Below are 14,439 nucleotides of genomic sequence, written 5' to 3'. Positions count from 1 at the left end.
CTTGATGTGTTGATGATGATGGACTGGGGATGGGGTACGGGGAAAACGGCAGCTGGGCAAAGATTGCTCCTTCTGAAGAAAGGTCGTCTCGTATGAGGTTTGTGGTCTTTGCATGTGTCACTGTGCACCTCCCCAGTTGTGACGGTCGAGGTTTTCCCCCACTGCGTAACGCCACCTTATCTCCCACAGGATGATACCTGCTCCGCCACCACCCCAGCTCAGACTGAGGTTATAGTAGTGCCACTCCACCAGGTTCAGACAGACAGAGGGCGAGAAGCCGGCTCGGGCACCCCGCCACCGCCTCTGGTACCTTTCGGGCAAAGCTCGGCCTGCCCCGAAGCGTCTTCTGCCGGCTTGCACCTGACCTTCCCGACATTAGACGATTTCATTCCCCCTCACCTTCAGAAAGGCCCCCACCACAACCAGCCGTCCTCTGCCTCTGGGACCGCGCCCCACCTTCGCCCGAAACTGCCGTCACTGTCACCACCACCTTCACTGATCCCTCCCGTCACGGAGGGCTCAAGCACAGTCTCGGAGCCCGAAAGCATGGGAGTGACCCTGCGCACAGTAAGCCTCGCTACACGCCGTCCGGACAGCTTTGCTAAATTTATGTGCCCAGGTTACATGACTTTTCTCACTGGCATACTAAACTTGGAACAAAAAGCTCCCTGCCGGCAGCATGACAACCGAGACCTTGTTTATGTCCTGTTATGTTGCATGTAATGTATATCTCTCGCCTCCTCTGCCTGGGAGACCCTTCAGTTGTATATCATTCCCTACAGTCTCTTCCTCTTCTCTGTCCTACTTTTGGCTGTCATCAGCTGTCCTTTTTAAAACTGCCATATAATAGATCAGCAGTTCCCAAACGTTTTGAGTCATGGAGCATTTTTCAGGGGAGAAATTCATCACGGAGCAGTAATTTTCATCTAGCTCCTGTATACTAAACCGAATGACAGTAGTATTTTTCTTTCCAATCTGTTCACGGAGCACTTGGAGATGTTTCCGTAGAGCATAGTTTGGGAACCGGTGTATTAGATTATACCAGGGAAAGTATATAATATGACAATCCTGCCTGTTTCTTAGGACGACTGCCTGTGTTAGTTTCATATGTGCAGATCTGCATTCAAAGATGCGATTTACTTTATTTATTTAGTTAGTTACTTAGTTGTTTGCTTTATTTATACCCTGCCTTTATATATCCTCCACTTGAGCAGTGGCTGCTAATCTGGAGAACCGGGTTGGTTTCCCCACTCCTACACATGAAGCCAGCTGGATGACCTTGGGCCAGTCACAGTTCTCTCTGAACTCTCTCAGCCCCACCAATCTCACAAGGTGTTTGTTGTGGGGAGGGGAAGGGAAGGTGAATGTAAGCAGGTTTGATTCTCCCTTAAGTGGTAGGGAAAGTCGGCATATAATAACCAACTCTTCTTCTTCTGCTGCTGCTGCTGCTTCTTCTGCTTCTGCTGCTGCTTCTTCTGCTTCTTCTTCCTTTCCAACAGGGACCCAAAATGGCTCACATTGTCCTCTTCTCCTCTGTTTTATCCTCAACCCTGTGAGGTAGCTTAGGCTGAGAGTGTGTGACTGCCCAAACTTCCATGGCAGAGTGGGAATTTGCACCTGGATGTCCCAGATCCTAGTCTGACACCCTAACCTGTATGCCAGGGGTGTCAAACATAAGGCCTCTGGGCCGGATCCAGCCCCCTGAGATGTCTTATCCGGCTTGTGAGTAAGCTGAGGCAGCAACCCCTCTCCCCTGCTCCCAGTCTGGGCTGGCGAGGCCTGGCCCGGCCTGACGAAGTGACATTTATGTCATCTCCGGCCCTCGTAACAATTGAGTTCATCACCCCTGCTCTATACCCTCGGGACTCTCTACTTAATTCTGTAAGTACGGCAAATATGCCTTAACATTTTCTTTTGTCTGATACACTCATCTGATAGTGGAAGGGGGGAGGGGGAAGCATAATATGCAAAGGTTTCCATGTTGGTCTGCAGTAGAAGAACTAGATTCGAGTCCAGTAGCACTTTAGAGACCGTCAAGATTTTCAGAGATATAAGCTTTCAAGAGTCAAAGGTATCTGACAGAGGGATCATCGACTCTCAAAAGCTTATACCTTGGAAATGTTGTTGGCCTTTTAAGGTGCTACTGGACTCAGATCTGGCTACTTTAACTGAAGCTCACAGCCAATGCATGCAGTGTGGACTGCATTGCACACATTTGTTAAGTTCCACTTCCCAGGGAAACAAATAAGGGATGTGCTCAAAGCGAAAGGTCGAATGATCTTGCTGCTATGCCCCCTTCATCTTCCGAAGCATCTGCAAACGCTTTCACCACCCCTCTGCTAACAATTAGGTTCTCCATACAAAGTAGATTCAACGTAGCCAAACTGCTCTTTTAGATACTTGTGCGTTGTGGCTTCTTGAATGGTGGGTTGCCCAAGCCCTGCAGTGGCCCGTAGTGAGTATAAAAGATCTCTTTGGGGTTCCTTCCTTTACAGACATGCTCAGAATTGTAGAGGCAGAAGCGGCTGATGGATTCCTTGGTGTGTCACTAGGCTGCATCCTCAGTCTCCCTCTTCCCTGAGCTTAAGATGTAGCTCCGTGTTATTTCACGGCCTCTTTGAAGGCACACCAAAAATTATGATCATTTTACGGCTTAAAGGCTGCATCTGCATACCGGCGCTCTTTTTTGCACAGGAACTGGAGCTCTGTGTTACTTGTTAGAGGGTAACAAGCGTACCTGTGCCCGTCCCCATTGAAAGGGAGGCCCCTGCTATGGTAGAGGCCTCAGCACAGAATCCTGCGTTGTTTAGTTTATTTTTTCACCTGTAAAGGCAAGGAATCTTCTGAGCCTCATTCAGTTGCATGGGAACTGAGCCCCTCGGCGCTTTAAGCTGACAGTTTCCCGAGAGGATTCCAGCATTCACCTTAGAAAAATTCCAAATCTGTGAAATCAGTTGGGTTGCCAACCTCCAAGTACTAGCTGGAGATCTCCTGCTATTACAACTGATCTCCAGCTGACAGAGATCAGTTCCCCTGGAGAAAATGGCCACTTTGGCCATTGGACTCTTTGGCATTGAAGTCCCTCCCCAAACTCCGCCCTCCTCAGGCTCTGCCTCAAAACCTCCCGCCGGTGGCAAAGAGGGACCTGGCCACCCTAGAAATCAGGCTGAGAGAGACCAGCCCAAGGTCACACAGTAAGACTGGGGGGGGGGGATATTGAGCCCCACCTTTATTTTGCAAGACAACCTGGACAGTTAAAGCCCTGCCTGTCCCGTGTGCCATTGGCCACCGCTCTCATTGTCCCAACCCCGGCCTGTACAATAGCCCACAAGCCAAGCAGACAAGCATAGACTGTAGGAATTGTGAGGGTCAACCGCACACTAGATACGCCTCCAACTCTCCTTCAAAATCCTCCTCCTTGCTGGTGTGCCCAAATTCCGTGCCGCAGCCCAGATGCAATTAACTCTGGGCCAAGGCGGTATTCCCCAGCTTTCCCACCATTGTCAGCTGCATAGAAAACAAAAACCTAAATAAACGGGCTCCGCAAAGGGCTGGGGTTGGCCAGTCTTTACTCTGACCCTGGGGCTGGGAGGGGGGCAGGTCATCTGCTGTCCACTCTTGTGTCTCTGCTGGCCCTTACTCCTCCACCTGTTCCCCACATAGTTCTGATCTCGCTGGCGTCCTGCTGTCTAACAGCTTGCGAATGACGGTGCTAAACTTATTTCCCTGATCTCTCTCGTGGAGCCAGCGTCGGTCATCAGGTTTCACTGGGGAACTGCATGGGCTTTGCATGCCCGGTGGCTTGCTGTGAAAGGAATTCCTGTGTTTGAAAAAGGAGAAGGGGTGAGTGTCTGTGGGTGTGTGTGCGTGTGTGTCTCTCTCTGCCCCTCTCTGGACATCCAGAATAGCTCATTCCTGCCACTGAGGGGACATTGGGCCTCACACGATGACTCAATTCAGCGGCACTTCTTCTGGCCGAAGTCCAGCATGGAGGAATTTCATCACGCTGTCCTCTTGTGTGTACTAACTGCAAGGAGCAAGCTGCCCCGTCCTGGCGACTTCTAATGCTCGCACGCCGTACTAAAAAGTCTCTGTGGCCCGTTTGTCCTTAATCCACAGCAGCGCAGAAATCCCAGGTTCATAAGGCGTTAACAACCGGACTGCCTTCTGTGTTTCAGGATCCTTGCCCGGTGCTGAACGAAGCCCCCAGGCTCAGTGGCGGCACCGAAGTCGGTGGTTCCTTCACGTCCGGCAGCAGAACACCCTCCGCTTACCCCTCCACCACCACCGTCAACCCCACCATTGTTCTTCTGCAGCACAACAGAGGTAAAGAACGAGACCGGCGGACGCATTGCCCATCCTCTCCCCCTCTTGGAGCCGTCCTTCCTCTCCAGGCCTTGGGGTGGCCTGTGGTTAGGGTTGCCAGACTCCAGGTGGTGGCTGGAGATCTCCTGTTATTACAACTGATCTCCAGCCGATAGAGATCAGTTCACCTGAAGAAAAATGGCTGCTTTGGCCATTGGACTCTATGGCATTGAAGTCCCTCCCCCTCTCCAAACCACGCCCTCCTCAGGCTCTGCCCCAAAAATCTCCAGGTATTTCCCAACCTGGAGCTGGCAACCCTACCTGTGGTCTCCCAGAGTGGCCCCACTGCGACCCGCGAGAGGCGTGGGCTGCACATCTTTCTTTTTCTTTTTTTAATTTATTTTTATTTTCAAACAACAACACATACAACATACCACACATAATCTATTACATAATCAGTATTTCAAGCTTACAACAAGATCTTCATCTAATACCCAGTGGAGCAGGACTGAATGTCTAATTCTGATCTTAAAAGTGAATAGAACTTTATCAAAAGGAGATGTAAAATTGTACTCTAACAATAACCTTTGTACAAACTAACTAGATTACAAAACTTGAATATTATTAATTTATACTTATGCCATTTACTGAGCCTCTACACCATTACATCTGAGAGATCAATAAACTGCAAATTTGTTATAATGAAACCTAATATACCTATCCCTGTTACCATTTTTAAAAAGAAAAAGCCTATTTTCATTAAACTACATATATTAGTTTGCTTAACAATATTTTATATTTGCAGTTGCTCTATCTTTTACCAGCTTGTTACACCTGCCTTAAATTGACTACATCATAATGCAGTTTCCCATTCTTCTGACATTCTTCCATCGGCCTTTTATTCATGATATTTGTCAGCTTAGCCATTACTGCATATTTTGCTAGTTTTTTCTAGCCAATGGTCTGTTGATGGTATTACTGCTGACTTCCAGTTGAACACAGTTATCACTTTTGCAGCTGTTATCATTTATCTGAACAATTCCGCCTTGTTTTTATCAGTTGCCGATGGTAGTATTCCTAACAGCATTATTTTTGGGTCTGAAGGGCTGCATATCTTGTGACTCAACGACCATGACGGACCGAGGGTTTCTGTGAGATCTGAAACATGGCAGGCCTCAGCGAGACTCCCCCATTCCTGCATTTATTTATTTGTTTTCATTTCTACCCCATCATTCTCCCCAGTGGGGGCCCGAAGCGGCTGGCGTTGTTCTCCATTTTGGAGAACACCCTGCAGGGTGGGGCAGGCTAGGCTGGAAGCGCATGACCAGCCGAAGGTCACTCAGCAAGCTGTCGTGGCAGGGCAGGGATTTGAACCCAGGTCTCTCAGATCCTGGTCTGACAGTCTAACCGCTACACAATCCTGGGTCCCAAGCAGCTGTGTATATGTCAGCCACAGTGCTTTCAGGACCCTCGGGGGCCACGTTGCTGAGGCCCTGTGCTCCTGTGGGAATCTACGGGCGGCGTTGTTCTTTCGTTATTTAAAATAGATTTATTTTATTTAAAATATTCCTGTGCCACCTTTCCACCCAAATACGGTTCCCAAGGCGGCGGACACCCAAAACATTCAACCATTTTAAATTTCATTTAAAAGTAGGTATATATAAAATGTTTAAACAGTCTCCCTCCTTTCTTGACATTTGCCTTCCCATTTATTTGTTTGTTTGTTTGTTTGTTTAAAACATTTATTAGCCCCTTTTCATCATTCAAAAAATTTATTGGCCACTTTGGAAGGCGGACTCTATGGCATTATACTCCACTGAAGTCCCTCCCCTCCCCAAACCCCGACCTCCTCAGGCTCCACCCCTAATATCTCCAGGTATTTCCCAACCCAGAGCTGGCAACCCTAGGTTCCCTTCCCTCCTTCTCCCACTCACTGGTACGAGGGGCTAGTCTGCAGTGGGGGGCTCCTTTGCCTCCCCCCAGCCCTGGCCCCCAGACAGACTAGGCCCTGCTTCTGGGGCCGTGCTGGCTGGTTTTGGAGGGGGGCCCCTCCCATCCTCCGTCAGTCCCCCCTCCTCCTTTCTTGCTAATTTATTTAATTGGTACTCTTAATTCACAACGACCCTACGAGGTAGGTCAGGCTGGGTGAGAACCGCTCCGTTTAAGAACGACTGATATAGTGGCTGAGAGACTAAGGTGCAGATAAGGTTTGAACCCAGTCTTGGCATTTAGAGGGGCCACGATCTCTCTGCCCCAGATCTCTCTCTGTAATAAATGGGCAATAAATGAATTATTGAACCTGCCGTGACCTGTGTTCTAGGGTGGTTGTAAACAGATAACACCTGTGAAATACTTGAGAGCAATATGAATGCTAATTCTCTACCAATTGCAGGCTTTGGCACAGATGTCTCCCGAACAGCATCTGCTGTGCAATTTAGAAATTTAAAAAAAATTAAGTTGTTTTCAGCTTTTAAGAATTTTAAGATCCAACTATACGAATATGTTACTCGCTGACTGTTATTGCGGTAGTGACTTCGAGCCAATGCCGCTATTGGGGTGTGTGTGTGTGCTGAAAGTGTGTTGTCTTTGGTGGGAAGATGGTGGATGTGGGATGGAATTGGGGGGCACCTCAGCACTTTCCACTGGGTGTCGCGTGTGTTTCCAAGCCTGACGTGGTCACCGCAAGAGCCCTGGGTCGTTTGCCACTGCCACGTCTGTCTCACGCACTTGTTCTGTCTGTCGTTTTCTTCCCTACCACAGAGCAACAAAAAAGGCTTAGCAGCCTGGCAGGTATGGTGCCCCTGAATGTCACCCCCCTTTCCCCCTCCCTGCTCTGCTGCCGCCGCCGTGATTTTGCTCGAGGGAGACACGGCTTTGTTCTCTAGAGGAGCACCTTTAGCAAACCCACCTGTGAAGAGCTACCTCTGAAGGGCTGGGGAGGGGCTGTGGCTTAGTGGTAGAGCATCTGCAAGGCATGCAGAAGATCTCAGGTTCAATCCTCGGCATCTCCAGCTTTCTGGCTGTTCCAGTGGGAGGGTCTACTTTCTCGTCTTGACTACAGAAATGTCTCTTTCTTCAACAATTCAACGGCACCTGGAACTTCCATCAAGGCCAGTACTGCCCACTCAGACTGGCAGCGGCACTCTTGGATGTTTGGTCCTTCACATTGCCTACTTCCAGATCCTTTAACTTGAGATGCTGGGGATTGAACCTGGGACCTTCTGCTTGCTGTACATCCAAGGCAGAAACTTTATCCCAAGGAGAAGGATCCAAACTCCAGAGCCAACAAAAACTAGAGGAGAGGAGGGGCCGTGGCTCAGTGGTTAGAGCATCTACTTGGCATGCAGAAGGTCCCATGTTCAATCCCCGGCATCCCCAGTTAAAGGGACCAGGCAAGTAGGTGATGTGAAAGACCTCTGCCTGAGACCCTGGAGAGCCACCGCCAGTCTTAGACAGTACTGACTTTGATGGAACCCAGTGGTCTGATTTGGTATTAGGCAGCTTCATGTGTTCAAAACGGTGATCAGTTCAGTGCCTCTGAAGAATTGCATGTTGTCTGTCTCTTAAAAAGAGTCCAAGGGCCACTTGCTTCTGGCAAGGCCTGCGGATATTGAGGGGCCAGGGAAGCTACCCCCACTGCCACACATGCGCTGAGGGGCATGCCCAGCCTGATCAGCCTCTAACCTCATAACCACACAGCCCTGCCTGGACAGTTCCTTGGGAGGACCTTTAATTGGCTATGAAGGAGAATTGTCACAGGCACCAGTGACATCTCGGAAAAAGAAAAACGTGAGGTGTCTCTACACAAAGATGGATAGGGTGAGCATGGTGAGTCCCACCCTCTCAATAAACAAGCAGCTGCGTTTTATGACTGATTGCCCTTCTGGGTTACCTACAGACGGGGCTGCTGTTATTTTTCCCGGCAGTCCCTTCTGCGCCTTTCTAGGATTGTGTGAGGTACAGAAATGCGACAGGACTTTCTTCAGTGTGTAGATGCGGTGGTGAGAACTGCCTGCTCATTGGCGTTTCTCGTCACACAGCCCTGGCCAGTCTTCTTGCCCAGGGCCATATTTTACAACACTGACCCTGAGCCCTATAAACAAAAAAATTCCCAGCTCCTTCACGGCCTCCCCTCTCCAGCCTTTCTTTCCCCCAGCTTTCTGGCTCTTCCAGTGGGAGGGTCTACTTCCTCTTCTTGACTACAGAAGTGTCTCTTTCTTCAACAATTCAACGGCACCTGGAATTCCATCAAGGTCAGTACTGCCCACTCAGACTGGCAACGTCTCTCCTGGATTTTAGGTCCTTCACATTGCCTACTTCCAGATGCCGGGGATTAAACCTGGGACCTTCTGCATACCAAGCAGAGGCTCTTCCAGGCAGCCACAGCCCCTCCCCACAAAGATACACACGTTTTGTGCCCCTCCTTTAATAAAAATAAACAGTAGCGTGGCTCTTTCCCCTGGAGCAGAACGATTCCAATTTATTTATAACCTGTGTGTGTGTGTGTGTGCAGTGCAAGTCACAGCTTACTTCTGGCGACCCCTTTTGGGGTTTTCATGGCAAGAGACTAAGAGAGGTGGTTTGCCAGTGCCTTCCTCTGCACAGCAACCCCGGTATTCCTTGGTGGTCTCCCATCCAAATACTAACCAGGGCTGACCCTGCTTAGCTTCTGAGATCTGACGAGATCAGGCTAGCCTGGGCCATCCAGGTCAGGGCATTTATAACCTAGAGGATGGTATATTATGGAAATCAGTTACATGATAGTTTCTATCATTCCATCTACGAAGCAGAGCTCAGCTACAGTACCCCATTTCTGCAATCGAGTTCCACAGTTATCGTTTTCGTTTGCAGTTATAAAAATACTCAAGCGGCTTCTGTCACACCTTTCCGACTTCCTGGAGAAGTCAGTAGGGAGGCCAATGCCCTACTGAGGAGAAAGATGTGGCGGAAGTTGCACAGTAGAAGCCTCTTCCCTTGCTGACAGCCAATGGTTTCAAGACAGCCCCTTCCCCGGTCACGAAACAGAGAACGTAGCAAGGCCAAATCCAGCCCAAATCAGCAAGTAGCTCTGGAGTGGGTTTACTCTGGGTGTCCTCGAATCTCCGCTTTGGCTGCCCCCGCATGAGCTGCTCGCAATTCTCCACTCGGTGCCGTACAGTTCTGGTTGGCTTTGGGTATTGCAGTGGTGCGCATGGTTTTCATGCCTGTCCCTGTGTCTCTTTCTAGTTGCATGCTGTGACGACAGAGTTACCTCTACTTGGCAAACTTTGATGAGGCACGCTGTACAGTCCTGCACCCTTCTTACCCCTGAAATCCTTCAGGAAAAATTGTCCCAGGTGGCCCTTTGAGGGGCGGGTTGCCATTTTGTAGCCCCGCATCAGGGTAGCTAGCACACCCATGTGTTCCTTGCTAGACCTCTATGGTGCTTCGAGGATCAGGGCCTAACATGGTTTGTGGATTGGTAAATACAGACGTCTAGGGTGAGAGTTCAGATTTCTTGTGTAGGGCTTAAACGCTGCTACACAAAGAGGTTGTTTTCTTCCTCCTCTAAAATTCAGTGCAGATTTAGTGACATCGTAAATTTTGCGACTAAAGGAAGGACAGACTCATCAATGTTTCACCAATGTTTAGAGTGGTTGGTGTTGGGTGCCCTTGGGTGGCAGTGGACGTCCCGTTGACAAACATTTCCATCCTGCGTTTCCAGAGCCCATGTCAGAGGTTCCAGCGGCAGACAAAGTAAACCACAAAGTAAACCACGCACCTGTCCAAGAAAAAGCCAGCCAGGATAATTCCCAGAGTAAGAAGCGAGCCATGGAAGAGCTGAAGAGCTCACAGTACGTGGTTGATGCCTCAGTGGACGACGTGGGCATTCCACTACGGGTAAGGACCTCGGGCACGTTCACATGTCGCTCCGTGTTCAGTTGTATTTTGGTCAGCTTCAGCCCTTAAAAATTAGGCAATTAATTTCAGTCATGGTGAAACTGGACTTTTTTGTGACAGCTTATTCCATACTGCATGCAACCCTACGATGAACAGCTAGATGGTGAAAATGTATTGAATACCTCAATGTTTCTGAACTTCTCCACTGGAACTGGCATACTGATCACCACTTTGGGGTCAGGAAGCAATTTTTCTCCAGGCCAGATTGGCCAGGGATCCTGGAGGGTTTTTTTGGCCATCTTATGGGCATGGAGTTGGGGTCACTGGGAGTTTGGGGGGGGGAAGGTAGTTGTGAATTTCCTGCATTGTGGAGGGGGTTGGACTAAATGACCCTGGTGGTCCCTTCCAACTCTATGATTCTATGAAAAGAAGCCCCCCCGCCAATAATTGTATTTCCATTTTTAGTGCTGGTTTTATGGTATGTAGTCTTATGGTGTTAAATCGGATTTCTGTCTTTTTTAACGAAGGCATTGGAGACAGAGATCATTTCTTGGTTTCTCTGGACTGTTCTGTAGTTTGTTTCGGGAGGGAAGCAGTTCTTTTGTTTTCCAAATGTTCAGCGCATGTTGGCCTATCTGTAGACCAGTGATGCTCACTCAGTGGGTCAGGAGTTACATGTGGCTCTTCGATGTGCCGTCTCTGGCTCTTCTGAGCACTGTTCCCCAATGTGGCTCCTGCCCCCTTCCAGACAAGTGGGCAAGACCATTGCGGGATCAGGTTAGCAACAAGGTGGATTTGATTTAAATCAAATCGATCACAATTTAAATTGCTAGTCAGTAAGATGGTAATTATGAATGTGGCTCTCTGCAAGCCGTGGATCATGGACTCCTGTGGACAGTTCAGAACTATAGGAGATGTTTTCACGTCGTGTATGCATGAACACATGAAGCTGCCTTCTACTGAATCAGGCCCCTGGTCCATCAAAGTCAGTATTGTCTGCTCAGACTGGCAGCGGCTCTCCAGGGTCTCAGGCAGAGGTCTTTCACACCACCTACTTGCCTAGCCCCTTTGACTGGAGATGCTGGGGATTGAACCTGGGACCTTATGCATGCCAAGCAGAGGCTCTGCCACTGAGCCACAGCCCCTTCCCCACTGGGGCTGGATCGTTGGTCCCTGCCCCCTCCTAGTCCTTCCTGCCAACTCCCCAAAGGGTAGTACTGACCAGAGAGGCCGCTCCACAGTCCCTGGCCAGGCATGTCTCTCGGGGATGCAGTGGGAAGGTGATTGCCAGGATCGGGACCACCAGGACACCAAGGGACCGCCGCTGAACCTAAGGGAGCCCTTTATTGGTCGTTGACCACAAATAAAATTCAATTCTAAGGGAGCCCGAAAGGATACTAGTGAGGGCAGTCAGAGTAATGATGAGCCAATGTATCAATCCCAAACTCAGCGCCCCCAACTCCGAAACTCGCCAGACAGGCGTGGCACCAGCCGCCCCCTCATCTGGCAGCAGATGCGGCGCTCCCTGGCTGGATCGCTGGCTGACGTCTGGCAGAGAGATGGTTTGGTCCTCAGCAGCCTAATAAAATAATCATCACTTCACCCCGGCAGAAGGCAGGGCAGAGCCGGCCTGCGCGCTTCTGGCTCCCGGTTCACTCTGGCCCTTCGACCGCCGCTGCGGTGCATCCTGGGCCAGGCGGGGAGAGGAAGACTGCCTTGGCTAATGCGCGAAGGCATCAAGGATCCCTTCTTGGGTCGCGTTCTGGCCAAGGAGTTCTGAGCTCTGAGACAACCTGGGTGGGCGCGGGAGGCCGAGAGCTGTGGGTTCAGCACCGGGGACAGCGACCTGGGCTGCCCCAGCACCATGCTAGGCAGGCCGACTTGAACACATGAACACATGAAGCTGCCTTATACTGAATTGGGCCCTTGGTCCATCAAAGTCAGTATTGTCTACTCAGACCGGCAGTGGCTCTCCAGGGTCTCAGGCGGAGGTCTTTGGCATCACCTACTGCCTGGTCCTTTTAACTGGAGATGTCGGGGATTAAACCTGGGACCTTTTCTGCCTTAGATGTATAGCTCACCATCATGCTTAAGGCACTGGGTGTCTGTCACAGATAAGCTGAATTTCTGTACTGCTCAACAGCAAAAGTCTCTGAGTGGTTTGCAGTAAAATACAGGCCGTTTATGCACGACTGTTTCCTTGCGGTCACCCCGCCAACTACTTCGGGGCTTTGCTTTGATTCCACGTGCATTTTCTGACCGTCAGAGGTCGCCTCGCACTTTCTGGAAGCTGGCTAAACACAAATCCAGAAAAGGTGGGCAAAACGCGTGGAAACGTGTGGGGGGGGGGGGGAGAGAGAGGCGACCTCTGATGGTCGGAAAATGCATGTGTAATCAAAGCAAAGCCCCGAAATAGTCGGCGGGGTGACCACAAGGAAACAGCCATGCATAAATGGCCACAGAATAAAATTGAACAAGGAATAAAACCTACAAAGCACCATAAATAATGAGGATAAAGAATGCAAGTCAGATTCTCCCGCTAAAACCTTATTCCGCTAAATGCTCTTTGAAATTTAAAAAGAACTAAAAGGAAGGAGGGAGGATGCCAAGGATGGAGCTTCCTGGACAGGAAGTTCCACATCTGGGGAGGGGCCACCACTGGTCAGGCCAAGGGCCAGGGGCTGCTGTCAGCTACCAAAGGAACATCTTTGCTGGAAGAGGGGGGGGCATACACGCCTCCTGGCTGGTATGATATCACTTTTGCTCATCGTTAATCTTAATTTCGCTGAGGCTACAACAGCAAAACAAATCTAGTTTCTGATCCTAAATTCCCTGTGGTATATCTGCCAGCAACATCGGAGGACTTCTGTAGGCCTATCAGGGGATAATTGGGATCTTTTCCATCTATAACATATAACGTATAAGGTAAGCTTATGATATTTTCTGAAATGGCGATTTAATTCACACCAGTGTTTTTGTTTTCTTCTTTTCGGAATTAGAATACAGACCGATCAAAGGACTGGTATAAGACTATGTTCAAACAGATCCACCGGCTGACCAAAGGTACTATTAACTTGCCTTCTGTTATAGATGTGTAGATGCCAGTGGGCATATACGGGGGTCATTCTGCTTTGGATCACCCTGTGAGTCTGGAGAACCTGAGCGGATGCTGAAAAGTTGGTAGAGCATCCCGTGACGGCCTGGGTTGGCACAGACTGGGTATCTGTCAGCCTCGTTCAGGATCCATCTTGACATCATGGCCATTTACTCAGGGACGTTTCCCCATGGTCACCCCTGCCGACTGTTTGGGGCTTCCTTTTGATTACGCATGCCTTTCCCGACCGTCAGAAGTCCCCTTGCTCTCCCCATGGATTTCCGCATGTTTTGCCCGTGTTATCCGGATGCTGTTTTAGCCAGAATCCAGAAAATGCGGGCAAAACATGCGGAAATGTGACCTCTGACGGTCGGGAAAGGTATGCATAATTAAAAGGAAGCCCTGAAATAGTTGGCGGGGGTGACTGCGGGGAAACAGCCCTGCATAAATGGCCCAGCTTTTCTCTAATGGCTGACTGAGCATGCCCACAAGGTCCCGTGTGCCCCCTTCTTACAGCCCTGTGCTTCCAGCAGGATGTTCCCTTGGTGGTGCGGGCGCGTCTTGGTTTTGTGTAGCCAAGGAGAATTGTTTTTAGTTGCCGTCCCCTGATCTTCTCTGTCCTTGTAATTGGATGAATGAGATGGTTTCCTTAGATATTGGGGTGAAAGATATTGGGCATTCCTGATCCAGCTGGACCTGAAAGTGAAGGGGGAATCGGGGTCCCTGCTCTCCTCTTTTCACGCCATTGGTTCCACCCTTCCCTAAACTTCCTTAGTCTCCCACCACTTGGCATTCCTCCTTCCCCCGTACGTTGAGGGCGATGGAGTGGCAGCTGGAGATGAAGGGTAGTGAGGTGAGGCGCTACCGCAGCCATTGGGATGTGTGAAAGGAGTCACCACAGAGGGGAAAAGAGAAGGAGGGCCTGCGTTGGGCTGGCCATATTTGACCCACAAAGCATCGCTTGCATTTTTTCTGGCATTGCTAGCATGCAGCTCTCTGTGTGTGGGTAGGAGGGGCTTCCAGCTGACCTGTCCATCTGTCCATTTAAATCTTTCCTGTCTGTTCTTTGCCCTCTGACGTGCTTTCTCTGCACAGACCCTCCCGAAGAAAACCCTTATTGCCCTACCTACAAATTCCCCGAACTTCCTGATATCCAGCCA

At 49.9% G+C, this 14,439-nt stretch overlaps 1 protein-coding gene across 1 annotated transcript in view; it reads left to right on the top strand.

Moving 5' to 3' along the window:
- Positions 1-14,439, top strand: part of SORBS1 (sorbin and SH3 domain containing 1) — an 88,142-nt gene that overhangs the window by 13,032 nt on the left and 60,671 nt on the right. The window contains exons 5-8 of the mRNA XM_056849463.1: positions 4,179-4,326; positions 7,066-7,095; positions 10,010-10,185; positions 13,185-13,248. Coding sequence (XP_056705441.1) covers positions 4,179-4,326; positions 7,066-7,095; positions 10,010-10,185; positions 13,185-13,248 — 418 coding nt within the window. The remainder of the gene's footprint in view (positions 1-4,178; positions 4,327-7,065; positions 7,096-10,009; positions 10,186-13,184; positions 13,249-14,439) is intronic.

This window comes from Euleptes europaea, chromosome 5 (assembly GCF_029931775.1).
Source record: "Euleptes europaea isolate rEulEur1 chromosome 5, rEulEur1.hap1, whole genome shotgun sequence".
NCBI lineage: Eukaryota > Metazoa > Chordata > Lepidosauria > Squamata > Sphaerodactylidae > Euleptes > Euleptes europaea.
This window is presented reverse-complemented; position numbering and strand designations above follow the sequence as displayed.